This window comes from Rousettus aegyptiacus, unplaced genomic scaffold (assembly GCF_014176215.1).
Source record: "Rousettus aegyptiacus isolate mRouAeg1 unplaced genomic scaffold, mRouAeg1.p scaffold_m13_p_3, whole genome shotgun sequence".
In the NCBI taxonomy this organism is placed as follows: Eukaryota; Metazoa; Chordata; class Mammalia; order Chiroptera; family Pteropodidae; genus Rousettus; species Rousettus aegyptiacus.
Genome location: NW_023416306.1, coordinates 9,109,021 through 9,136,801, shown reverse-complemented (window position 1 = coordinate 9,136,801; position 27,781 = coordinate 9,109,021). Strand labels below are relative to the sequence as shown.

Sequence of the window (27,781 nt, the reverse complement as noted above, 5' to 3'; positions counted from 1 at the left end):
CAGCAGTGTAAATGTAATCAATGTCACTGAATTGTACACTTAAATTGGTTAAGATGACAAATTTTATGAGGGGGTGTGTGTGTATGTATCACAATTTTAATAAATAAATTTACATAATAAACACCATCAAACTGTACTCTTTAAATGGAAATACAATATGTGGATTATATATCAATAAAATGTTAAAAAATAATTAAAATTAAACACTAAATTGGTGGTTTTAACAGCAATTAGACACGGCTACAGAAAGAACTACTAAACTTAAAGACTTGAAGAAATTGTTGAAATGCAGCAGAGAGAGACAGGTTGAAAACACACAAAAAAAAATGGTTCAAAATTGTAAAGGACAAAGTGAGAAGGTCTAACACATGTCTCATCAAAGTTCCAGAAGAGGAGGAAGGAAAGAAGGGGGGCAGAAGGGGAAGTGAGAAACAGAGCTATAAAGAAGACCCTAATGCTCAAATTCAGAGCTGAATCCTAATCAAGACATATAAGAAAAATCCACGACTAGACATACATGTATTATTGCTAAACTGGAGAATAAGACAAATTATCTACACAAAAAATGGTAATTAGAATGGCAAGTGATCGTAAACTAATATAAAATAATAACGTCAACTCTAATTGAAAATTTTTGAAAAATTTTAATGTTTTATAGGTTTAACGTAAAATACACAACAATAAACGCATATAAGCCAGGAGAGGAATAATTAAAGTTAAAACAATATGAGGTATTGTTCAGGAGGAGGGTAAAAATGCCAATTAACTTTGCTAAATTACATAAGCATGCTAACATATCTCTGAGTGACTGTAAATTTGTATTAGTTGATATCATGGACTCTGAAGGCACACACCTGGGTAGCAGAGTAGTAGAGTAGTATCTCTACTACTTGACAGTTGTGTGGCCTTGGGCAGATTACGTGACCTCTCCATGCCAGTTTCCCCATTTGTAACACTGAGACAACAGTATCTCATAGGGTTTTTGTAAGGATTAAAGAAGTTATAGGTAAAGCATGCAGAACAATAAATGGTACATAGTAAGTCCTCTGTAAGTCACAGTCACTATTATTTTCACTGTTACTATTAAAAGAAAAAAAAAACAGTATTTAAGTTCCAATTATGGGGAGGGGGGTTAACAATAAAAATTGCCTGATTAATCCAAAAGAAAGCAAGAGGGAAGAAAAAACAAAATATAAAAAAAAATATTCCCAGTGAAAGATACAGATAATGAGACTGGATTTTAAAAAGATCTAGCTATATGCTACTTACAAGAGACTTCAACATAAAATTGAAAAAATAAGAACATAAAAGAATGGAAATGTACAATTTGATGAGTTTTGACATATATATTCACTCATGAAACCATGACCACAATCAATTACCTCTAAAAGTTTCCTTCTGCTCCTCTGTAACCTATCCCTCCCTTTCTACTCCCCACCACCTACCCCTAGGAAACCACTGATGTGGTTGGTACCTGTCACTATAGATTAGTTTGTACTTTCTAGAATTTTACATAAGTGGAATCAGACAGTATGTACTCTTTTTTGTCTGGCTTCTTTCACTCAGCATAATCATGCTGAGATCCATCCACGTTCCTGAGCATATCAATACTTTGTTCCTTTTTATTACTTACTAGTATTCTATTGTATGTATACAACTCAATTTGTTTATCTATTTTTAGTCTCTCCCAATAACAGATGATATTACTATTGACCTGGATAAAGATCAAATCCAGGGCACCCTTAGAGTAAGACTGTTTAAAGATGTAGCTGGGGGCATAATTTAAAATTCTCTGTAAGACTTCCTAAAGATCCAAGGTGGTACTGTAGAGAACCACTCAGTTAAACAACAGGGCTTATAATAAGCTTTAGAGTGTGGTCTAATTAGAAACCCAAGGTACAAAAGGGCTTATCACAAAGACATTTGTGGATATGAATTTTATTTGGAGTAACTCCAATAGATCCATAGGAGAACCAAGAATTTTTCAAGAGAATTGTACTGGCAGAAACACCACCAGCTTGGACTAAAAAGAGCAAGGAAACGCAAAATGAAAGAAAGGGATTTGAATCACCAAACTCTACAGGCTACTAGCAAGCTGTGAAAACCGAGGAAACTGCACACACGGGTTCCCTTTCATTTGAAAAGGAACGAAGGCTCAGAACCCAGAAGCTGAGAAGGTGGAACTATGGGCCACAGAGAACCGTTTTCAGGCAGGGGTAGAAATGACCATCCCTTAAGGACTTCTAAACATTTGTCCAGCTGTATTTCAGAACTGCTATGGAACAGACTTCTGTGTCCTCTTATGTCCCAATGCCCCCGTTAGTGGACGAGCGTCTACAGTATTTGTACTGTAACTGTCCCACCATCGTACACTGGGGAAGGGTTGGGTGCAGTGGCAGGTAACCTCTCCTTAGTTTACAAATTAAGATCTGTGCTTGAGCAGCTGTGTTTAAGGAACTACACCTAAGGTGCCTCATTCTCACCTAGGCCTCATCAGTTCAGGATATTGAGGGGTCTGAGCTGATGCTGAAACGGGATGACACTCCATCCCATTGGGAGGAGGGGCCTCAGGAGAGATTGAGCGCACGTATGTTTCCATAGCAATGGGTATAAAACTGTTTGCTCTCTGCTCCCTCTACTGAACTCCCATAGCACTCTGTGCCTGTCTCTAATGTATTTATCCCAACTATTTACAGTTCCTGGTTTACTATTTGTTTCCCTCACCAGATTTTAACTTCTAAAAAACAAAGTGTTTATTTTATTTATATCCCTACCATTGAATGGTCCCTCAAATACTTGTGTGAATTTATGAATCATGACGTGATAAAGCCCAGGCTGTCAGGGATTCAGACCCTGCAAACCCATGCTGACAGGAACTGCACCACCTTCCCAGTGCACCTGTGAGACGGCCCTCAGTGGACAGGTTAGAAACACCAGGCAGTTAAAGTAAGAACGTTCACATCACAGACCACGGCAGCGTACGGAATGCTGAAATTAGGACTGATTCTCCAGACCATCCTGAAAACTTTGCACTAGAGAGAGTGACGTCAGAAACATGGCAGAGTAAGAGACATTCCCTATAAAGATAAAATTTTCAGTTTTACTGCAAATAATGAGTGATCGGTTATCAAAGGGCAGAGTAGAGCTGACTCCCAGCTGTTGCGTAAAAGAGGACAAGGGAGGAAGGGAGACGAGGGTGCATTTCACTTCAAACAACACTTTCATAATAGGCCTTTAATGGAAGCACTGAAATTACGAGCTCTAAGCTAGTTTACTCTGCTAACACTCAGGTTTAGGGGAACAAATCCTTCTGTGAGGGTTTCTGAGAGATTCCTTTTTTGACATAATAAGGGCTCAGTGACCAAGCCTGAAGAAACCATTCGGCATCACTCCAGGCAGCACTGGGAGACATCTTTCTGTCCTGAGACGCCAGTTTCTCAAAAGACTTATTTTCCTCTCATTGGGCTAGAAAATTTCTCAGATTTAGAAGCACCTCTTTTAGGTAATTATTACAATACTCCCAAATGAGCAAGAATATCTTCTAAGATATTTTCATGGAAAAAAATTAAGTATATTACCTTCACTTTGGAAAGTTACTTGTATTGCCCAAGTATATAATTTGCAAGAAAAAGGAAAACTTGGGTGAAACAAATATTAGGCAACCATAACTGAGGCTTTTGAAAATATTTACAAATTAAAATGTTTTCAGTTTGTTACGTTATCTCATTTTAGGCCTGATCATTCTTAGTACTTTTCTCCTGACACACAAGTGGCACAGTCAACATTCACTCCAGCCCTCGGCTAACCCCACACACAGAACCTGAGACCCTTCTCTGATCCCAATCACAGTATTCCTAAAGAACTACTGGTCTATGGCCACGTATGTCACCCTGAACGAGCCCGATCCTGTCTGATCTTGGAAGCTAAGCAGGGTCGGGCCTGGTTAGTGCTTGGATGGGAGACCACCTAGAAAAACGAGGTGCTGTAGGCGTTAAAAATAAAAAAATAAGGGATTGTAAACTGACCAGGTCCTCGCAATCTGTGAGGTCAACTGAGGTTGCCTCACCTAAAAAAAAAAAAAAAAAAAAAAAAAAACTACTGAAGATTAGAGGACCCTTGAGGTTTAATACTTTGCCTGAGATCAAAAATTAAAATCCAAACTGACTCAGAAAACAAAATAAACCAAAAACAAATCAAGTGATTTAACCGATTTAGGCAAATGGTTAACAAGCCAAATGAAGTCTCTCTCCTCCTGTCTCTTAAGCACATCTTTATCCTACCAGCTACCCAGATAGCACTGGACACTGCACAGCCTACAGCATGCGTGGTGATAATAAACGCAGAGGATGGAAAACAGAAGATAATGAACCAATCCTTGAGACACACTAAATCTACTTTCCACCCTGCTAGGAAAAACAAGGATAAGTCCCTGCAGATATTCTAGGTGTAAACGTAATTACAGGTAAAACCCCACTCTACGAAATACAATTACAATGTCCAATTCTATGTAGGTGGAGCTATTTTGAAAACCTCACAAACAAGTGATACTAATACTGCTTTGCTAATTTGGACAAAACAAATTCCAGTGAATGAGAAATTCTCTAAAACAGAAATATTTTTAAAATGTCTTTTCATTTAGCTAGCTACCTATTGAATAGGGTTATTTGGAAAAGAACTTAAGCAATATGGTTCCTGCCCTGAAGAATAAGAAGAAGACAGTTATAACACAATCGACAAGGTACCAAAAGGAAAGTCATCTAACCAAGTCTGCATGGGATGGGGTGAAGGGGCAAGGTAAGGGCACACCGAGAAAAGGGATAATTAAGAAAGCCTTCTAGAAGAGGAGCACCTGACCCGAGTCTTAACGGACAATGCAAGTAAACCAGAAAAAAAAAAGAGAGAGAAAGAAGATGGTACAGAAAGGGATGGAAGCAGAAGAGATTAAAGTGATTCAGCCCAAGTACGAGGTCAACGACAGGGTGGTGAGAAGAGAAAGGAGAGGTCATGAAGGGCCTTGCAGGCCCCGCTAAGGATATAAGTATCACCCCACAGGTAACAGAAAGGCATTACAGAGTTTACGCAAGAGACAAGCATGATTACATCTGTTCTACATACCTCCCTGACAGCGGAATGGAAGATGGATTGGAAGGAAAAAAGACTCCAGCCAAGGAAACCGATTAAAGTGGCAGTAATCCAGGAAGAAAAAGGAAGGCCAGAACTAAGACAAGACAGTGGAGCTGCGTGACAAAAAAATAAACAAAGATCGGAAAGAGATTAAGAAATGAGAATTCCCTTTTCTCTTCCCCTCTTCCTAATCAACTGTTTAAGCCTAAAGCCAAGGTACACAACCACGCTCGGTGAGCAGCAGCCACAGCGGTCCAGAGCGGGTGAAGAGTGGTATCCACACAGGAGGGGACCCGACGTGGGGAGACAGACACCAAGTGATACGAGGAGAGTGTCCATGCTGTAAGGAACAAGTCGGCATAGAGCCTGAGAAGAGTTACACAGGTTCCCACACAGGGGCGTTGCCCAGCATTGGAAGTCAGTGCCCAAGCAGGGAGCAGAGGGCATCCACAGGGAGCAGCTGCCCGGTATGAGGTATCAGAGCACCTCATACAAGGTAAAGGGACTTCCATGCAGAGGCCACCTGATACAGGCTGTAAGAACCTGGGCGGGATGAGGAGGACATCACGCGGCAGAGGCAGAATGTCATAGGGTAGCAGAACCCTAGCGGGGTAAGGAGGGCATCCATGGCGGACAGAGGATGGTGACAACCATGATGAGAGACTGGTCATGTACAAGGGATTAATAAAACGTATCGAGGATAATAGAAACCAAGCTGTTCACCGTCAAAGACGGATGTCACACATACGAAGGAAGAAAACTAGAATGAATCTTGTGGTGTTGGATTGAGACTGCAAGTACTGGTGTGAACTCACGTTGTTCGGTATACACAGATGGATACAGAAATGCACGAACGTATGTGAATCCGCAAACACATCACGTGTCCTCTAGTTCTGCCCACCAAGAAAGCCTGGAGGTAGCAACGCCCAGGAGCAATGAGCACACTGAGCATCCAGATTTTGGCTTTTACATTGTATTCTCCACTAAAAGGAACAAGGCTCCTTGGAGAAATGGCAGATTTCAGGGCTAAGGAAAAGAGACGAGCATGGAACACCTTGTGCCCGAAAAGCAAAGAACCCAAACGACCAGGGTGTGTCAAAAGAACACGAACTCCGTCAAGCTGGCTCCCGCGGCTCGAGCTGGAACAAAAGGAATAATGCAATTTACTCAACCACAGCAACGATCCGAGAACTCAATAATAACCCTGAATCAGAAATGATGAGCCCAAAGTCAAATATACAAATAAACTAAAAGTATAATGAGGAACGAAGTATTTAATTTCCAAGTAGTTTCCCTCCAAACACTGATTGATTAAAAAGTAGTAAAGAGTTAGCTTTTCAATGAAGAAGTCTGGCGAACACTACCGTAATCAAGTGGTCAAGTGATCACCAATAATGGGACGAGTTGAAATCGTGCACTCTCTGATGATACAATGAGAGGGGCACAGCCTCACTTCTAAGATGCTTGACCTAAACCTGATCTTAAGGGGCACTGGACGAACACAAACTGAGGCCCACAATTTTCCCACGTCGAGGTCATGAAAATCAAGGAAAGACTGAGAACTGTCCAGACTAAGGGAGACTAAAGAGACATAAAACTAAGTGCAATTTGTGATCCTGAACTGAATCCTCTCGCTGGGAACGTTACGGGGGCACGTGGCACAACTCTGAGAATTAGATGGAGTACTGACTGTATCAACGTTCATTTCCTCATTGAGAGCAGTGTAGTGTGGTTATGATGGAGAAACATCCTGTTCGCAGCAAATACTTGTTTAAGTGAACTGTGTGACTTATTCTAAAATGGTGCAGGGGAATACATTTCTTTGCAGCGTAATTACGACTTTCCTATAACTTTGAGAAAAAGAAAAACTGGGAAAAAGCAAAACTGCAGTTTAATTTGATGAAAGGAGAGTCGAGGATGACTTTCGGGTTTCCGGCATGAGCGAGTGAAGGGGCACCGACGCGATTCAACGAGACCCTGTGATACAAGGAGCAGTTCTGAACTGGCTTTCCAGTTTTGTTTTGCCGGGTGGGCATAATGAGGGTAGAAGATTAGGGGGCAGGTGATGAGGAGGCGGCGTTAAATTCAATTTAAAGTAAGCTTGGGCACCCAAAAACAGCTACTGACAGACAGCTGAGGATCCAGGCCTGGCACTCCAGAGTCTGGACCACAGACTCGCTCCGAGAAACTAGTAGAAACGAAGGTGTGACTAAGGTCACGCGGCCAGAATTTATACCGTGCCACGTTCTGTAAACAATTGCAAAAGATGCCTTGCAAAAATACAAATAGTTAAAAGGGAAAAAATATAAATGTAAACTGAGGGAATAAGGACAAAAGGAAAATAAGAGGAAAAACAAAGCCGGGGAAAATAATACGCACAATACCAAAAAATGCAAATAAAAATAATAGCTTACCGAAGAAGCTAGGTACAACTCGCAGAGCGAGGAGGCAAATACCGCCCTACGGTTAACCCAAGCAGAACCTACAGCAAAGAGGAGCCGCGACACACCGCATTTGCACACTCATTCACACCGCAGCGCATGCTTCCTTTGTAGGCCTTTACTAACAGCATCAACCTGACATTTTCCTTATGAAAGAAACAAGGGTATACCATCCTGTGTACTATCAAAAGAAGCTTCTATTTTCACATGACAGGACTAAAACAATTGTAGTTTTTTCCAGTCGTTAAAACACGAATCTATGTCTAACTATGAATGCTTTCTTTTTGATTATAAAACCTGAAACAAGAATATTAACCACAGTAACTAACATTTGCATCGGGTTTACAGCTGGAAAAGCATTTTTATTTACTGTACATTATTTCATTCAGTTCTCATGCCATCAAGTGTGACAATCAAGGCTGGTACAGACTTACTTTTACAGATTAGCATACAGATTTAAAGAGGTTAAATTACTTATCCAAAATTACATGGCTAGTAAGTAGAATTTTGACTGTAATTCATTTTCTGACTCCAGAGTTCATTCACTCATTTATTCATCCATCCATTCAAATATTTGGTGAGCACCACTCAGAAAAGATTGCCCATTCTGTACTGTTGCTGTGAAGATCCCATAAAAGAAGATGGCTCTGTTGACGAAGTGTAAAGCCTGTATAAATGTTAGCTATTTTCAAAGCATCTTTTAAATATATTAGCCCTTCTCACATTTTTGGGAAACCAAATAGGATATGGAAATGGAACACATGCATGAAATATGGTTGGGACGCACTGCAAAGTGTATGTTTAGGAGGACAGGCGTGGGCTAAAATGAAGCTGGGAAAGGTAAAGGACAGATCACAGCCGAACTCATTTACCCTAAGGAGCTTGACTTTAGCTGGTGGAGATAAGAGGCCACAGAAAGGGGTAAGAAAGGGAGTGTGTGAAATTGGTGGTGCTTCTGAAAGATCCCTCAGATGACGGCATTAAATATGGATGTGAAAAAAAAGCATAAATGCCGGTCAGGAAGCTTTCATCGTGAGCTAGGGGAAAAAAGGTGCACGCCTAAGCTAATTGAAAGTGGCCACGTAACTTCATGCTAATTTTAATCTGCAACATTATGTTGTCCCTGGTCACTAAGGACCCTGAGGAAACTGAGGCAGGCCAACAGGCCCTCGGAAAGAACAGCTTTTAGACAACCTGTACAATTCTACAGTGGACAACTAAGAAACTAAAACAGAATTATCCCTGGGACTTTGTTTCTACAATGGAGTTACACAATATAATTACCATTCTTATTAATCTACAGGGAGCCCACTTTAAAGTCATTAGTTCATTGTTTCTTTTTAAGCTGAATGATTCTCAGTAATTAAAGTTTTTATCAGTTCCAGAATTCTCTACAGTGAAATAGAAGAGCTGACTTCGGACGCATTATGCTTTATGCAAAACCTAACACTCATTAACAAGATTACCTTTTGTGATTAAATAAATACAAACTGTTTGCAAAGTTTTTAAATGAAAAAACGGCATAAAGGTAAAACTTACCACTTAGCACAAACTTTATTTTTTTTAACTCTTCAAGCCCACAGGAAACGAGGCAATCCCTCATTTTTCGCTGTTTCCCATTTCCCCACTGCGCTGCCTAATAAACATCTCTACTTCCCTTCCTGCTGCTTTAACTTCATCAATTGTATCTGCTAATACTGTCTAAGCATGTTGAACAAAACAGCAGCACATGAAAGCCAGCCAGTGTCCTCTGCTCTACAGTGCTCTGCAGGGCACAATAGCTTCTCATAGTGCATCAAGTCGTAAAAGTTGTACATATTATGAAATCTTGAGACAGCTATTTTATGGGAAACACATTAATTACATTTACCAAAAGCTCTTAACAAATCTTTAGTAAAGGCTGCAATTAATTTATGAGGCCATGAAAAGACTAAAAAGGCTATCCGTGATATTAGAAAAGAGAAAAGAGTTTCATCTGGCCTTAAACTGCAAAGTTCATGTCTAATTTGACTGGTAAGAGTCAGACCACAGACTATTTAGTAAACTTGGAAGGGATCCTCAGGGTAGTCCAGTGCCCTTCACGGGCAAAAATCCCATGTGAGACCCTGACCAGTGCTTATATAACCTATTCTGCCATCTTGATTTATTTAAGAAAAATTCTTCAAATATTCGAGTTTCAATTTGGCAGTTAATTTCAGTCTGCAGTTAAAAGGCACTAGCTGTCAGTCAGATCTCTCACCCAGTTCCCTCCTGAAAAGAAAAACTGACAGATCACAGGAGCTTTCTTTTGTAAACCAATTCTGGAACTTTCATGCTTCTTATTTGTTAGGTTAAAGGTTAAATTGCTGACCTGTGCCCTCCTGCTTAGCGGCCTTCCCCTTTTTCTGTAAAGCTTTATTTTGGGGCTGTATTTACATGGATTAGTCCCTTTTCACGCTAAGAAGGAATCTGTTCACAGCCAAAGCCTTAGTTCTGGTTGTACAAAAAGCAGCCACAATTATTCACCACCAGACAATGACCATATTGTGGATTTACAAAAAACCCACCCCAGCCATGGAAAGATCTGTTCTTGCTGCACAAAACAATAGAAGAAAAATCTTATCAAGCATTCAAGAGAAAGCAAACAAAGCAAGCCCACTGTGAACTTGATGAAGATGTCAAGCTCCTTTAAAATATATATATATAAATCAACAAAGAGGGGTTTTCTTGTAAAGTCTTGGGAGTGAGACTTTTTCTACTCTGAGTTTCTCTTCCTGGTTAAACGCAGTCAGTAAGCAGCAAGACAGTGACAGCCAAGACCAGCAAATGCTGCCATTTTCTAAGCATGCTTACACTTTTTTAAACACACAATGCAGAGAGGCTTTCCTCTCCAAATACACCCAGTGCAAACGCCAGGCGAATTGTTTTCAAGCTAGTCTCTTACGACACAAGTTCTTTCAGCAAAAGCAAGATTCTTGTACCAGTCCCTAAGGAACGAACACAGCCTGCCTCTCCAAGCCCTAACTTACTAGTTCCTTTAAAAAGAAAGAGAAGAAAGAAAAGGCCATTGGGTTTCATTATACCATAGTTCCAACAGGATTTCTTCATCTGACAGCCATGAAGTATAATATACATCCTGTTTCTTTGGGGTGGGTTTGAATGACAGTCCCAAGTCACAGAAAGAAACTTTCACTGGGAACATTTAACGTAAGGTGAGGACTTCACGCTGCTACAAAAACTAACTCCAGTCCAGCACACGGCTGTCTAAAAGACATGAGAGCAAATACAAAGCATTTCTCCCACCGATAACTTTCAGGTAGATGGTTTCTATTCTCTTTAGGCTAAAATGACCTAAATCTATCAGGAGACTGTCCCTCAAGTAAAATAAGCAAGGAAAACTTAATCAGTGATAGAAGCAGGCATCAAGAGAAACCTAAGAATCCCTACCATATAACTATTTTTTTTTAAAGAAATGGTACTTTAATTCATCATAGAGCATAACACTAATGTAACTACTATTTAAAAAAAAAAAAAAAAAAACCTTCTAAAAAGGTTTAACTTCATACAAGTTTTACACCTGAAAAACATTTTCGTCAATAGTAGTTTTACCTTTAACATAGTCCTTCTCGGCCCTCAGTTCCTCCATACCTCTCTGTCTCAACCCCTCTCCCCATCCCACCAGCCAAAAAGAGAAGATAATACCAAAGATTTGGTCACCAAAGTCCACAAACTTGAAAGCAGTATTAGTGTCTTATTTAAGGGGCTGAATTTATATGCATAATAATAGGGTACTGGTTTATCAACCTCTAAGACTATGATGGAGCCTTCAAAACTGATTAAAATGTTTACGATAAACATTAAGGTCTTACTTTCTGTTCATTTAAAACTGTACACCAACTGCAACTCTGTCAAATGAGAATATTCAATTTTTTTGATGGGATTGTGATGGAGGTGATTTTATTCTCTTTTAACCTGTAATAGTGTATCTTTTTTATAGAACTTTTTAGTGTGACAACCAGTGCTACGAAAATGAGACCACTCTGGCCAATGGCCCTACTTACATGACTGTGACGACTACAGAAATCATTTCCATGCAAAGCCAAGACACAATGTCTCAGAAGTTTGCTTACTTTGAGTCGGGAAATTTATGATCCCCAAGAAATTAGGGTAGCACTACGGAGGCCCAGAACACAAATTGGTAGGAAGTACTTAAACTCCTCACCAGCTTCTAGGAGGAACGAGATTAGGGCACAAGCTACACTCAGAGTCGATTCAAATGTAAATGCTCGGCTTCCTCTCAAACAATGATAAACTCCCTCAGAGTTAATAGTTTCTCCCTAAGAGATTCATCTCTCTTTTCAACTTAGAGGTATGTATTAGAGAAAAGGAAGAAACACATGGTGGGGCTTAGAGCAAAACCTTTTAAATTCTTTGTCATAAAAGCTGCAGAGTAAACTGCATTTCCTCTCCTAATCCTTCGAACACTTGTTAAACTTAAGTGTGCTGACAACTTTGCCACTGCAATCCCATTTTGGTTTCTAACAAGTTAAAAAAGTAATAATTTGGTTGTACTAACTTGTGTTGCCATCTTCCTTGAATACCAAGTGAGAATTTATGCTGCCTTCACAAACCATTGAAAGAAACCCTCCCTCGGGAGGAATAACTTTTTCGGCGTATTGCATAGCAAAGCTGAAGTTACAAAAGCAGCCTAAAATATATCTTTCACCACACATATATTTTCATTCTCATCCCCACCCCCACACACACACCCCAGCACGCAAACACAAACACATGCTGTACATGCACGCCAACATGCAAACCGCTTATGCACGCACACATACACACACATACGCCCCAACACAAGCACCTTATGCACACACACACGCCAACATATAAGACGAATACGTGCTATACCCTCGAAAGGAAGCCAAGTACTGCCACAGGAACCGTCACAGAAGACTCTCACTTTAAGTTCATATTCTAGAAAACTTTTAAAGTTTTTTTTTTTTTAAAGCAGATTCTCCATGTCTTTGGAAATACATTAACAAACTCCACATTGCTTCACCAAAAAAAAAAAAAAATACAAAAAATCATTATCAAGCGTTTCAAGGACTTTATAGTCCTCTAAGCTATGAAAAATAACATAGGTGTTCTTTTGTGGCAGAAGGCTAAAAGAGTGGAAAACGATGCTTTGATGTGACAGAATAAAGAAAACTAACTAGGCACTGTTAATTATTTTGTAGTATTTTTTTAATCCTCGCAGCAACCCTTAAAGATAAGCATTTCCAAACTCATATTTGCAAATGAGAAAAGTCAAGAAAAAAGATGAATAACTTCCCCAAGGTCAAAGTGCTGTTAGTTGCAGAGCCAGGATTCAGACCCAAGCCCAGAACTTTTCCCACTACACCCACTGCTTCTGCTAACAGAGAGGGTGGGGAATCAGCTTTTAGTGAGACAAATTCCCATGATGCCAGACCACCAGGCAGTTTCCCAGGGGTGGCAGAAAAAGCCTAAAATGCAAAAAGTATGGGCTGCCGGGCCTGGGGTAAAAGCCTCATTGTGCTCTGGGAAGTCTGATGGACACTTACTAAATGGGGAGGAAAAGGCGCTCCGCGCCTAGTGCGACCAACAGACGAACGTGAGCCCGCCTTCCTCCAGACTTTTCATCCTGAGCACATCTGCTCATGAAAAAGGCAGAAAAGTATCTTCCAGAAAGATCACTCAAGAGAAAACTGCAAGATAAGTGTTGCTTCTAACACAAATGCCCTCCCCAGGATTTCCATTTAAAAATAGACTGTATCAAACTGAGCAGCCATTCAACCTACTGGAAATGAGGTATTTTATCAACAATAAAACTGCAGAGACTAAATATCAAGGTTCGCTGCAATCAGTTGGAATTGTGTCAATTCATTCATTTGTCCCACAAATACGTACTGAGTGCCTACTCTACGCCACGTACTGGTCTAGGTGCTGGGGACGTATCAGTGAACCAAGGAAGCCAAGGTCTCTGCCCTCGTGGAAATGAGTCAGGAGCTTGATCACACTGGGCCCCCTTGAGCCGATCATAATCTGACTAAAAGTCACACTTTTTTATTAATAAAAAGAGAAACAAACTATTCCTCCATGGCTTTGCAAATGCTTGCCTCTGTCTGCAATGTCCCCCACCCCAGCACCTATCACACGGCTGGCCTTTATGAAATACTGCTGATTGGATGAAGTGTGATACAAAAAGGGGAAATGTCGCAGCGATCAGACCTAAATCTCAACTTAAATTGGGTCTAAACAGGTCCGCTTTTACCCTGCAGCAGGTCCAGACAAACCCAAATAAAACCTGAGTCAAGTCAATCTCCACCCAGCCAGCACAAGGGAAAATGGTTCAGCTTGTTCCAGGGTCAATCCCAGGGACCAAAAACCTTTTTGAAAACCTAAACCGGACTTGCTGGGGCTGCTGGAGGCAAGAAAGAAACCTAGTCAAGCCTTCCAAAGGCCCTGGGCCTGGACCTGCCTTCGATCTGGTCCCCACGTCCTGCCACCATGTGTGCAGAAGGAAAGTGCCTAAAATGGGAACAGGTGACATTTCCCCACTTCGGATCTCTGATGAGCCTCGCCTTCTAGTTTGCAGATCCAACTTATTTTTCTTTAACGGTAGTTCAAACTGAGAGGTACTCTGTGCCATTCCTGTGCTTAATTCTTTAATATTTTTTTTTCTCATTTGATCTTTACAATAACACCATGAGGTATTATCCTCATCAGCCCCATTTTACGGTTTAGGAAACTAAGACAAGAGAGATTAAGTAATTTGCCCAAAACGCACAGAGACAAAAACCATAGTGGTAGTGTTGAAATTTGAACCCAGATGGTCTGATTCTTGAAACCATGCTCTTAACTAGATTTTGCTAATTGTACCTTTGAAGTTGGGGGTGGGAGGGAACTTTTATTAACCAAAATATTTAGTAGGAAAAGGAAAAAAAAGTTCTGCTTAGCTGACTTTCTACTTCATTGAGAGCCATGATGAAATGTTTCAATGCAGTTTTTGTAGAAAATCTTTCCCGAATACTTTTGTCAATTTTCCTTTCATACTAAACACAACCTAACAAACTAATGGAATGCTTCCCTTTGATGTTCTAGAGGCCAATTCCATCATTCTGAGTATCAGTGATGATTACTACTAAGGACAGAAAACTGAACTAAATATACACTAACTACTGACCATATTCCAGAAATGGGCTGTTTTAATAAATCTCTGATACCAGCTTATTTTCTTGGCATCTGGCTCTTCTCACAAGTAGACAGCTTAAATAAAAAAATTCTGGTAACTGAGGATTGATCGTTAGGTTCTTAAGTTTAATGGTGACATGTAAGCAGAGGGGGAAAAATATATAGATTGATCATTTGAAATCATCCATGTGTCCAAAACGTGTTTTTCTGGAAACAGCTCAGAATCCTACATTTTCTGAAAGAGAAAATTGGTCATTCAGTTTTCTTTTCCTCAGCAAACTTTCATATCTTCATCTCACTATTATTCTAGTATTTAAACCTTTCAAAAGAATTCTATTTCAGAAGGATTTAACATCTTAACAAAATCACAATTGCATAAAGTTTTATTGTTTGCTTTTGCTTTGAAGTGGGGCTTTTTTGTTTGTTTTCCACTTAAGAATGATGTTGAATTAAGTCGCCACAAGAACGTCTAACTTGTACCAGTTTCTGTATTAGGCATTTTAATATATATTGTCTCTAATTTACAAAACAACCTGCCAAATACATATAAGTCCCATTTAAACAATAGGCAAACTAGAATTCAGTTTAAATAACTTTCCCGAAGTCAAACAATTGGTGAGTGGCAGAAGAAATTGATGTCAAACCCTACGGTCTTTCCATTACATTGTTTTTATTACAAATTACCCATAAAAATACTTAATGACATTGTTATAATCTAGACGACGATTCATCTGCACCTATCTTCCCTTCAAATGTGGCTTTGCGATAGCATAAACTTCTAATGCCTAAGAACACATTAAAGGTAGGAGAACTGTCTTTAAATCAAACGATTTATTAAAGTTTCCTGCTGGGCAAAGCAAGCTCGTAGTGATATCTTCAGTAAAGCTTTCTTTTTCTAATGAAAGCCTTTGAGCAGACTGCATGTTTTCAATGTAACATAAAGCAGGGAATGCAAAATGTGTTGTGAAATAATACCAAAAGAAGTTCAAAAGCTAGAATACAATTTCCTAAAGGTTTAAAAAAAAAAAAAAAAAAAGGTCTCCTAAGCATTTGAAACATGAGGTCTAGTTCCTGTTTTATAAAGCTTACACCTCACTTTCCATAGAGTCCAACAGTGCTGAACCTAAACTGAGTGTTCTAAGAACAAGTGATTAAAGAACTTTAACTAGAAATTAGATGTATGAAAATAAGACCTCAGTCATATAGACTCCTGGGGAAATCAGGTTTATATGGCAATTTCTGAAAAAGCTAAAGGCTTACATTTTTAAGTACTGAAACTTAATCATTTTGGTTGTAAATTTTTCCAAACTAGATTATACATCCCACTGTGTTTTTGAAAAAAAGTATTTTGAATAAAACATTTTCCTGGTGACTGCAGCGGACATCTGCTTTGACTGTCCAGCATCCACCCTCCCTTCTCTGGTAACACATCAGATTTCCCTCTGAGGAACTGCCCACCCCATTCTCAAGCCATGGAATCCAGGTGGCATGGAATAGGCCCCCACACACATCCTCCCTGACCCCCAGTCAGCATCTCTGTCACCCACTCAGAGTCATGTGACTGGTTCACAGACTGACCTATGACCCAAACAGGGCCTAGTACAATCAGTCCTGGGACTATGGCTCAAAATAATGTAAGACGCTCTTTTTCCACTTGGGTAACTAAACTGGCTAAAAGAATATAAGCTTGGATTTGCTACTCGCCATCTATGCCATTGTATAAGGAAGGAGCACTTGTCCGAAAATGAACCCAACACTGAAGACAGAAAACCAAGAGATAAAGAGACGACAAATCTCTGAAAATATAAGTAGGACACCGAGATCCAGCAAAACACAAAAACAGTTTTATCAATGCATTTCTCAGTATTGAGAACCAATAAATTTCCTGTTTTACTCAAGCCAGATTTCACCGAGCTTCTGCCACTTAGCACAAAAAGAATTCTAATAACACATAATCAGTAACTTTACTGTGCAATATTATCAGAATAATCTTCAAGATAAACCAAAGTATATAGAAGCATAAGCTAAGGATTTGTTCATGAATAAAGGATTTAAGTTTGAACGTATGGATTCTGAAAAATCTACTTTGGCTAGTTAATTTTTCTTTAGTTCCTGTTTTTCGACCAGGTTAGCTTGATAACAATTGCTAAATAGCAGAGTTCTACACAGGGAAGAACTCTTACCTTACACAAAAACAATAATTTGAAATAACAGCTACTTAGGAATAAATCTAACAAAAATATGTACAAGAACTGTATAAGAAGAGCCACAAATCTCTGAGGAACAAAACTGAAGAACAGAGAGATATTCCATGTTCACGGATAAAAGACTCAATATCATCAATATGTCATTTCTTTGCAACTTGGTCTATAGATTAAATGCAATTGCAATCAAAATACCAGGAAGTTACTTTGTGGATATTGACAAATAGTCTAAAGTATATATGGAGAGGCACAAGACTCAGAATAGCCAAGACAATATTGAAGGAGAACAAAGTCAGAAGACTGACACTGACTTTAAGACTTACTGTAAAGCTACAGGAACCAACGCAGGATCGTACAGGTAAAAGAATAAACAAAAAGATCAATGGGACAAAAGAGAAGGCCCCAAAATAGACCCACATAAACAGTCAACTGATCTTTGGAAAGGAGCAAGGACATTATAGAGGAACAAAGATAGTCTTTTCAACAAATAGTACTGGAACGATTGGACATCCACATACAAAGAACTGACTCTAGACACAGACCTTCCATACATCTTTCACAAAAATGAACTCAAAATGGATCATAACCTAAAGGTAAAACACAGAACTATAAAACTCCCAGAAGATAACATAGGACAAAATAGAGATGCTCCAGGGTATGGCAATGACTTTTTAGGTTCAATACCACAGGCACAACCCATGAGAGAAACAACTGATAAACTGGACTTTGTTAAAATTTGAAACTTCTGCTCTGCCAAAGACACTGTTAAAAGAGAATAAGAGGACAAGCCACAGACTGGGAGAAAGTATTTTCAAATAACATTTTAATAAAGAACTGCTATCCAAAATATACAAAGAACTCTTAATACTCAAAAAATAAGAAAACAAACAGCCCAATTAAAAAATGGGCCAAAGATCTTAACAGACACCTAACCAGAGAAGATGTCTAGATGGAAAATAAGCATTTGAAAAGATGCTCCACGTCTGTTATCAGAGAAATGCACATCATAACAATGAGATACCATTACACTCCTATTAGAATGGCCAAAATCCAGAACACTGACCACACCAAATGCTGGTGAGGATGTGGAGCAGCAGGAACTCTCACGCATTGCTAGAGAGGATGGAAAATGGTACAGCCACTTTGGAAGGGCATGTGGCAGTTTCATACAAAACTAAACACTTACCATAGGATCCAGCAATCACACTCCTTGGTATTTACCTGAGAAGTTGACAACATGTCCACACAATAAACCTGCACACTGATGTTTACGGCAGCTTTATTCACAACTGCCAAAACTTGGAAGCAACCAAGATGTCCTTTTATCACGCCATGATAAGACACAGAGAAATCATAAGTGCATAATGCCAGGTGAAAGAAGTTCATCTTAAAAGGCTACATACTGTAGTAGCCCACTTATATAACATTCTGGAAATGACAAAACCATGGAGACAGTAAAAAGATCAGTGGTCGCTAGCGGCTGGGGGTGTGGAGGGATAAACAGGCAAAGCAAATAGGATTTTTAGGGCCCTGAAAACCCTTCGTGTAATACTAGAAGGATGGGTACATGTTATCATACATGTGTCCAAACTCACAGAAGACACACCACCACGAGTAAACTGTGACATAAACGGACTTTGATTATGATGTGTCAATGCAGGTTCGTTCCTCAGTTGTACCGAACGTATACTCTGGTGAAGGATGTTGATAATGGGGGCAGCTGTGCATGTGTTTGGCAGGGGGTATATGGGAAATCTCTGTATCTTCCTCTAAATTTTGCTGTGAACCCAAAACTTTTTACAAAAAAAATTAAATCTTTTCAAATAAATCTTAAGTAACAATTGCTCCCATTTATTAGGAACTTGCCATGTCCCGTGCACTGTGCATTCCCACTTGACCCTTTCAACTCCACAAAGCAGGCACCATTAGGGCTCCCATTTTATAGTTAAGAAAATGAGCCTCTCAGATTGGCATTTTGATGCCTTTTTAAAAATAAAATCGACAAACTGGCAGCTCACATGGATTTCATCGTTAGCAGATCAATGAATTCTGGGTCCACCAACAGGGCCAAACACCTAACACAGTGAACCACAAATACAGCAAGAAAAACCATTCTAATAGGAGTGTAATGGTATCTCATGAGTTAGCAAAAATTGTGAGACTCTCCGATATCATAATGTATATCCAGAAGGCCCCTAAAATGTACACTTTAGGAACAGGAAGAAATCTGGAATCAGCTTCAAATAACTAAACATTAAATAATAAAATATATGGCTCACTTTCTGTTACTTTTTAAGAAGCAATTCAAAGTCATTCTATATAACCAATCTAGAGCATCAGCACAGTGTACTAAAATAAAAGCATGAGCTTCAAGCCGGAATATACAATTAAGGTAAAACTCAAAACGTGATCTCAGTAGAGAAAGGCAACTGGAGGGGGCGCTTCCGAGATCAAGTTCTTAAGTTGAACAGCAGGTCCATGCACTGTCACTTATTCTTTACAGTGTACACATACACACATATGTATTACATAATTTGTATCCCAGTTTTCCTAAGTTTGTTTAAAGAATACAGTCAGACTGGAGTTCAAACTCCAACTCTGTCCTTTGGACAAGTTGCTTCCATTCTCCAAGCTTTCCTCATTCAATACTTGAGGCCCTACAATATGCCGGGCACTATTCTGGCTGTTGGAACATCCAGGTACAAGAAAGATATCACCTCTGCCCTCAAAGAACGCTATTTTTCTTAATTGAGATAATATTCCTACTTCTTTAAGTGGTGGGTAAAAGCTTTATTACAATGAACTCTCACTAGGCTCACCTCTAGTTTAAAAAAATAATCATTATAACAATCCTTAGAAAAGAAATGAGGCACATCACAATTCTCAAAGTTGCCCCTGACTTTTTGAAATCAGCTTAAAAAGTACAGTGAGATGAGGTTCCATAACTCTATCCCAAACGAGATATTTCCTAACTGGCATGACTAAGTACTAAGAGTCATGAAAAAATTACAAAGGTTTTTAAGTAATCCATGTCTTCTGAGTGACTAGTAATGTGTCCCTACTACACAACTACAAATGAGGGCCCACACTTAATCCTCCATAATATGCATTTTCACTGGAAAATTCAAGAGAAGAAAAACAAAGCTAAAGTAATCATGCTAGCTCATCCAAAATTAAAAAATATGTAAGAAACTCTTAGAGTCCATGAATGAAAACTGCCTCTCCCTTGGTTTTCATACAAAGCTGATTTCTCCTCCCCCACATTATCTGCTTTTTCTAACTACTGCATGTGCATGTTGTTTGGGGAAAGATGCCACAGAAATGAAGTTAATATCCTGATTCTACTACTTGGTGGCTGTCCAACCAAAGAGGCAAGTAAATTAACTTCTCTGAGGCTGTTTCCTCAAAAATAAGACCCATCTTAGAGGGCTTTCAAGATTTTATAAAGTCATTTTAAGAAAAGTGAGTGGGACATAAAACTCAATAAAAGTTGGCCATTTTATTATCATTCTTTGAAAGTTTGTTGTGATTTATTATTACTGAAAATAAAATTATTAGTTAATACCTCTAAGAACATTTTAATATAAAGTAAAACAACTCTTAAAGGGCTTTTTTCCCCCCTCCACTCCACTTCTAGAGACACAGGATATATTGTTTATTTTTTTAAAGGAACTAATAACGTTGAGCACCCTCTGCAAACACAGATTCAGGCAAAACTAGAATCAGAGTCCTATGAAGGGAATGCCAAAGTTCAGACTAACAACTCCGGCCCTCAACACCTTAAGCTAGCCAAGACTCAGTTTTCTTCATGATAGTGCTAATAAAGAAATGTGAACAGACATTTAAGAGCGATTTTAAAGCAGGGGATTTGAGGTTTGGGTTTTTTTGTTTTTCTTTTTTCTTTTTTCTTTTTTTTTTTTAAGATTACTGTTAAACACTAAGGTAGCTGAAAATCTCAGCTAACCAAAGCACATGTCTAGAGCATTCCTTTCACAGAATTCTCACGATAGTCTCTCAACTTGACCACCCATTTCTTTTTAAAAGGTAGCCACTGGACTAATGCATTAAAAATGCTGGGAGGGGAGCTGACACAAGAGGAAGCTGGCCTGCCAAACGGCCTTGAGAACCTGATGCTGCCACTCTCCCAGTGCTAAGCGCCTGGCCAAGAACAGTGCCCGCAGCAGACTCAGAGATGCCAGCTGTAATGAGACACTTGTGTTTGAAATGCATTACAGAGTTTCAGCACGGCCAGTACCAGCTGATCATGGGACCCGGCAAGCCCATCCCTCTTGCAAGAGCACCCTCTTCTGAGACCTTCAGCCAGACAGACTAAACACAGCTCAGGGAGCTTCCACAGCACAGGATGACTGTATCGGTTTTCTGGGATCACTATGCAAAGGTGGGTTCTTGAACAAATACACAAATTAGGATGCACAAAATGGGATGTGGCAAAAAAATAAAGCATAAAAAAATTAATATAGTAGATCGAAGATCTACTCAAAATGATCTAAGTTCTTTTTAAAGCATTAAAGTCACATACCTAAATAGTAATCGTTACACACAAAGATGTTTGCTGGCATTAATTACAACAGGAGAACTGTGGAAACAATCTAAAGATCCAATTATAAGTAAATACAGCTCACAAACATGATGTAAAATTCATAGCAAGTGAAATGATTTTTACAAAGCTATATTAATAATTTTAGGAAAAACTGATTAATCTGGGGAGGGAGCAAGAAAAAGACACACATATAGGAGGAGAAGTTTATATATTTTATTTACACACATACACAAAAGACCACAAGGAAATAAACAGACCAAAACATTCACAGTAGTTATTACTGAGTTATGATTTTTTCTTAATAAATTTTCAAAAATTTTAAATTTTATACATACTCAAAAACTAATCAGAAAACAAACTACAAAAAAATTAAATAGAAAAAACACTCCAGGATAACCTGCCAATATGTACTCAAATAACTTGAGAAAATTTTTATAATTTTTTTATTTACAGTGAGAACATAACATACCACAATATTAGAAAAATTGTAAGAATGAAACTCCCACAGAAGTTTATAGAACAAAATGTATACTAAATCCCCCAATTAAAAACCCGTAAAGTAGTCTCAGTGCTTTCTAACCCACCTTCTCACAGCAGGGAATTAATCCCTCTGGGGGATGCAAACGAACTTCAAAGAGAAGATTATGCCCAGACACTAGTACTGTATAACGTAAGGTTTATACCTAAATTTGCTCAGATACTTTGGCAGAGATCAGAGATGCAGATCCAAGGAGCAAAGACTAATTTTAAGGCAGATTCTTTGCAATCATTACAATGGCAAAATAATCCATTCAGTAATAGCAGAAAAAGGCAAATATGACCAGTTTTATTAAAACTGAACAGAGAGGTTTTAGAAGCAGACAAAAGGTACCTGAAATCAAATATTAAGTTGCAGTTTATTTACCAGTAATAGCAACTAGAGAAATCTTACAAATTCCCAAAGAAAGTAACCAGCACCATGAGTTCGGTTTGTGTACCCAAATATCATTTGCACAATGTGTGGATGGTATTCCATGCAGTGTCAGAGGCCTTGATGCAATGTCTAAGTAGAACTGACAGATGACATGTCTGTTCCACGGATGGCATGGAATGCTCTTCAGAACACAGAGCACATGGGAGTTTACGATACACGTCTTCGGTAGTACAGACATTGAAAGTTACTGATGGAGAAAAGAACTGTCTTTAAAGTCTAGTAATATTTCTTACTGGCCTTTCTCGCATGTGTCATTTTTTTATTGTGAGGTAATTTTTTTAGGTATGATTCAGAAGTATGTGTTCATTTTTTAAAGATTTTTTTTATGTAGAGTAGTAGTATATTTTAGTAATCTGGCTTTATTTAGTTTCCCAATTTTTCAAATTCATGGATAAGGAATCAAATATAGAGTTTAACTTTTCTGGATATTAATCATCTAATAGAAAACTAAAGTTCCTGGTAGATTAAAGACTAAACATAAAAGGCAAAACTATAAATTTCTTATTAGAAAATAAAGGAACATATCTTCATATATGTAGGGTAGGAAAATATTTATAAGTTGTACTACATTAAAATCAATAAGTTTTGATCAAAGGTACCAAAGAATGAAAGACAAACAAGAGAAGATATTTGCAACATATACAAGCAGATAATTAATATGCATAATATATAATTTCTTCTAAATCAATAAAGAAAAGATAGAAAACTGAATTTTAAAAATGAGCAAGAGACATGAACAGGCACTTTTTTTTTTTTTAAGTTATTCAAGAGGCCAATAAGTATAAGAAAAGGTGCTCAATCTCATTAGTCATCAGGAAAATGCAAATAAAAACAACAAAGAGTGCCATCACGTTGGAAAAAAAAAAAAATTCAACAAATCTAATTGTACCAAAGACTGATGAAGTAGTAGAGCTAAGTAAGGACTACCAAATGCTGCTACGGGGAATGCAGACGAGCATCATCAATTTTGAAAAAAAGTTTAGCAAGATCCAGTAATCAAACATAGTACCTATCCTACAGAAATATGTGTATGTGCTCTAGTATTCATGTATAAAAAAGATCACAGCAGCACTGCTTGTAATAGTACAAAACTGAACAACTTCAAGGGTTTTCAACAGTAGAATGGATCAATTGAGATATAATCCTATAGTGTATTACACGCAATGAAAACAAATGACTACATCTATGCATAGCAACATGGAGGATCCTTACAAACATAATCTTGAGTAAAATAGCAGCAAAACTTCACACAGAATAATTCTATTTCTATAAAATTCAAGGAGATATACTTGTGTGTTAAAACTATAAAGAAACACAAATGATAATCCTAAAAGTCAGAATAGCAGTTACCTCTGGAGAAAGGGAGAGTGACCTCTGGAGCACAGGTGAGACCCGCCTCTAACATTAAGAGGGCCTGGGCAAGAGCACAAATAGAGGCCACATACCAATATGTCTAAATATTTAAAAGATAAGAAAGAAGCTTACAAACCATTAAATAAAATCTGTTCTATTGTCCTATCATGAGAGATATGCATTTATAACTGCCTGGAAAACTAAATTCATACTGAGAATCTGGGGATTTCTTAGAGTTCCATGTGAAAATCTGGTGGTGCAGGGGAAACTGACCACTGGCTCACTGCCTACAGCTCCTTTCTCCATCCGATACTGCCAAAGGACCTTGCACACAAATGTGCCGTCACCTCCACTCAAGTCCAAGCTCCATCTCATACCCTACTCCCTACAAATGGCCACCCTTGGGCCATCCCTTGGGCCTAGGGGTGTATACACCAGCAGCCCAATCTCACCCTCAGAAAGACTACCTCAGGAACAAACTCACACAGGCTCTGGAAATAAGCTCGGGACCACTAGGCAAGAAATTCTGAGATCCTAGGTACTCAAAGCATGGTCTAGGACAGACAAGTTCAGGCTCCAAGTGGGCATGTTTCATAAGCCCCATAAACTCCTTGTCTCATGGAAAAAAACAAAGCAGGGCTGTCTAAAGCAGGGGTCCCCAGCCTCCGGGCTGAGGACCGGTACCAGTCCGTGGCCTGTTAGGAACTGGGCCACACAGCAGGAGGTGAGCAGTAAGCCAGTGAGCAAAGCTTCACCTGTATTTGTAGCTGCTCCCCAGCACCAGCATCACCGCCTCAGCTCCACCTCAGATCATCATCAGGCATTAAATTCTCATAGGAGCACCAGTCCCTGGTGCCAAAAAGGTTGGGGACCACTACTCTAAAGCACAGGATCCTTTGGTATTTACTTAGAACCAGGCAAGATGATATTTCTTAACCCAGACAGCAGTAATATGGGCATCAACTTTATAATTATTTAAGTTGTGTGTGTGTGTGTCTATATATCTATATATATAGATATATATATAGATATATATATATGTTTAATGCACTTTTTCCACAAGTAACGGGACAGACATCATGTGTCTCCTGGTTGTGATACACAATATGTTTTAGATACTCCTGCCAAAAACCCATTACCTGAATCTAATCATCAGGATACAATCAGATTCAAATTTGTGGACTTTCTATAAAAAAAAAAAAAAAAAAAAAAAAAAAACACCCAGGTTCTTCAAAACTATGCCATAAAAGGTAAAGAAAAGCTACAAAACTATTCCATACTAAAAGAAACTAAATAGATGCGAAAATAAATGACTGCATGATTCTGAATTGGATTTTGAGTCAGAGGAAAATGCTATAAAAGACACTACTGGGACAACGGATTAAATTTAAATATGAACAACTGACATTCTATCAATGTTAACTTTCTCATCTCAGTAACTGTACTGGAGTTATGTAAGAAAATGTCCTTATTCTTAAGAGATATATTCTGAAGAATTTAGGCTGAAGGGCCACAATGTCTGTAACTTATCCTCAAGTGATTCAGCAAAAATTACATGTGTATACATGTGGAGCGAAGCAAAAATGGCTAAAAAGTAACAACTGATAAATCTAAGGAAAGGGTACATGCACTTGACTATTCTTGTAATTTTTATGTTTTAAGATATTTTCAAAATGAAGTTTTTAAAATTAAAGTAAAAAGGTAAGCAAGAAAAGAGTTGTCTGCAAGAAGGGAGAGGAATTAGATCACTGGGTTAACAGAAGAAGATAAAGACTTCATTTTGTTCCTTCTCCGATCCCATCTGCACTTTTCAATTTTTGTTCATATTTTTTTTAAAAATTCAATCTAACTTTGTGGGGGAAAACATTAGCAATTGCCGCGTGTGCACACCCAGTCACCCTCCCAGCCCAGTGGTTTGCACCGTAAGAGGTCTAACTTCGCGTCCTACTTCCAGAACCATCCATTTGTAACATGCTTCACACCCTTCATTAAATAATCCAGAAAATGGAGCACACACAATTATCTCCCATTTGCTATCAAGAGAAAGTCATTCATTTGAACAAACATTGGTGAATTTGTGCAAAGCCCCGTAGATGACACAGACCGGTGTGCAACATGGTCACAGTCCTCGAGCCGGCAACGCAGCAGAGTGAAGAGTATCGGAAGCAAAAATCCTGGCTACTCCACACAGCAGCTATACGATCTTGGTAAGTTATTTGACCTCTCGCTCTGAGATTCTATTTTCTCACAGGTGTAATGGAGATGCCACCCAACGACATTTAAGGGCTGTGCTGTAAGGACTGACTGACTATACATGTCAAGCATATAGGAAAAGAAGGTATTTTCATGAGTATTACAGTTTAACTAAACAATGAAGGAGAAAACACGCCAAAGGGTGGTACGGTCAATTAAAGATATAACTACCATTGAAATCCTGATTACCCCAAGTTTCTAATCCAAGTAAATTCACTCTCCCTAAACAGCAAATTACATATGCAAACTGTTCATGTGTGTGGACCAAGAGCTACTCCCTGACATGCCTTCGGCAAAAGCGCCACTCTCTCAGGAACCAAGAAAAAGAACACTGGGTCATGAGGGTTCTTTTCTCATTAACCAAGAAGGATTTTAGGTCGAGACGTGATATACTCAGCCTGCGCAAGATACTCTAAGCTGATCTAAGACTCTGTCATCCAGGAATACGTGTCCAAAGTAGTTTAGTCTAAAAGCTAAAGCCAGAGAAGGTGTTTCCTTCAACTAATTTCCAGACTTCTTTTACCAGCGGACATAAAATTTACTAAATTAAATCCATTTCAAACATCTTCCAGTTTAGTAAGAGATCTCCTTATTACATTCCTTAACGTAATATATATAATAACATAAACATAACCCTTATATTATTTTGTAACGTAATTCTAAGCCTTCCTCATTAGCAAAGTGATAATATTTCCTCCTAAACAGGTGACTTCCAGGCATCTGTGAAAGATACAAACCAAAACCTAACTATTACAACAAATAAAGTCATACTTCAAGCCTGTTATGACAGTGACTTAAATCGTTCACTCTATTTATTCTCCATTCCCTAAGTTGATGTGGGCAGAAATTAAAGGGAAAGACATTTAAACATACTTAACAGTTTAGAATATTCCTGTGTGCATGGCTATTTCATACAATAAACAAACACATCATATCATAATTGAACATGCAAATACCTGAAAGAGTGCCACCTGTCCTAGGATAGGCCACTTCAACATATACTTCAAACGTGGTCTCTGGGTTTTGCCTACAAAAAAAAAAAAAAAAGATTGTGATTACTGACAAGGACTGAGGCAGTACGTCTACAGAACATGCAGGCTGTGGTATAAGGCAGACCTTGATTAAAATCATTAGCTCCACAATCTAACGTCTGTGGAACTTTAGACAAGTTACTCAACTTCTCTGAGCCATGCCTTACTAATCTATAAAATGAAAACCACCAACCACAAAATTATTGTGAAACTTAAAAAAAAAAAACAAAGAAAACTGTCTCGGTACAATGTCTGGCACATGAAAGGCTAGCCATTTTTACGGTTTTACAGATGTCACATTTCCAGTTTACACAGCCGGATCTCCAAAGCCACAGGTAGAGTCCTGAGGAAACTGAAAGCAAGGCGACTCTAGCACGCCGGCTTCTCCCTCGCACCCCAGGGTGAAAGACTCGTGCGATGAGGCTGACTGGCTCACTTACGGGTTTTTAAAGACTGAAACGAGGGGAACAGTCGGTACCCTGTCTCACGAGGCTGTCATGAAGACAGGGTCCCAACGCGAACGTAAGACACTGTCACACAGGGGCCTTCACCTGCGTCGGCGATGGCGAGTGTGTGAATGCTCATCGTCGTGTCCTTTTACCTTTTACGTCACCGTACTTCATAGTAAGTTTGTAAAAGATCAC

At 38.8% G+C, this 27,781-nt stretch overlaps 1 protein-coding gene across 10 annotated transcripts in view; it reads right to left on the bottom strand.

The window, feature by feature from the left end:
* Window positions 1-27,781, bottom strand: part of DENND1A (DENN domain containing 1A) — a 452,316-nt gene that overhangs the window by 391,396 nt on the left and 33,139 nt on the right. For all 10 annotated transcript variants that reach the window (XM_016137432.2, XM_016137434.2, XM_036238282.1 and 7 more), the window contains exon 2: window positions 27,063-27,133. In XM_016137432.2, the coding sequence (XP_015992918.2) occupies window positions 27,063-27,133 (71 nt within the window). The remainder of the gene's footprint in view (window positions 1-27,062; window positions 27,134-27,781) is intronic.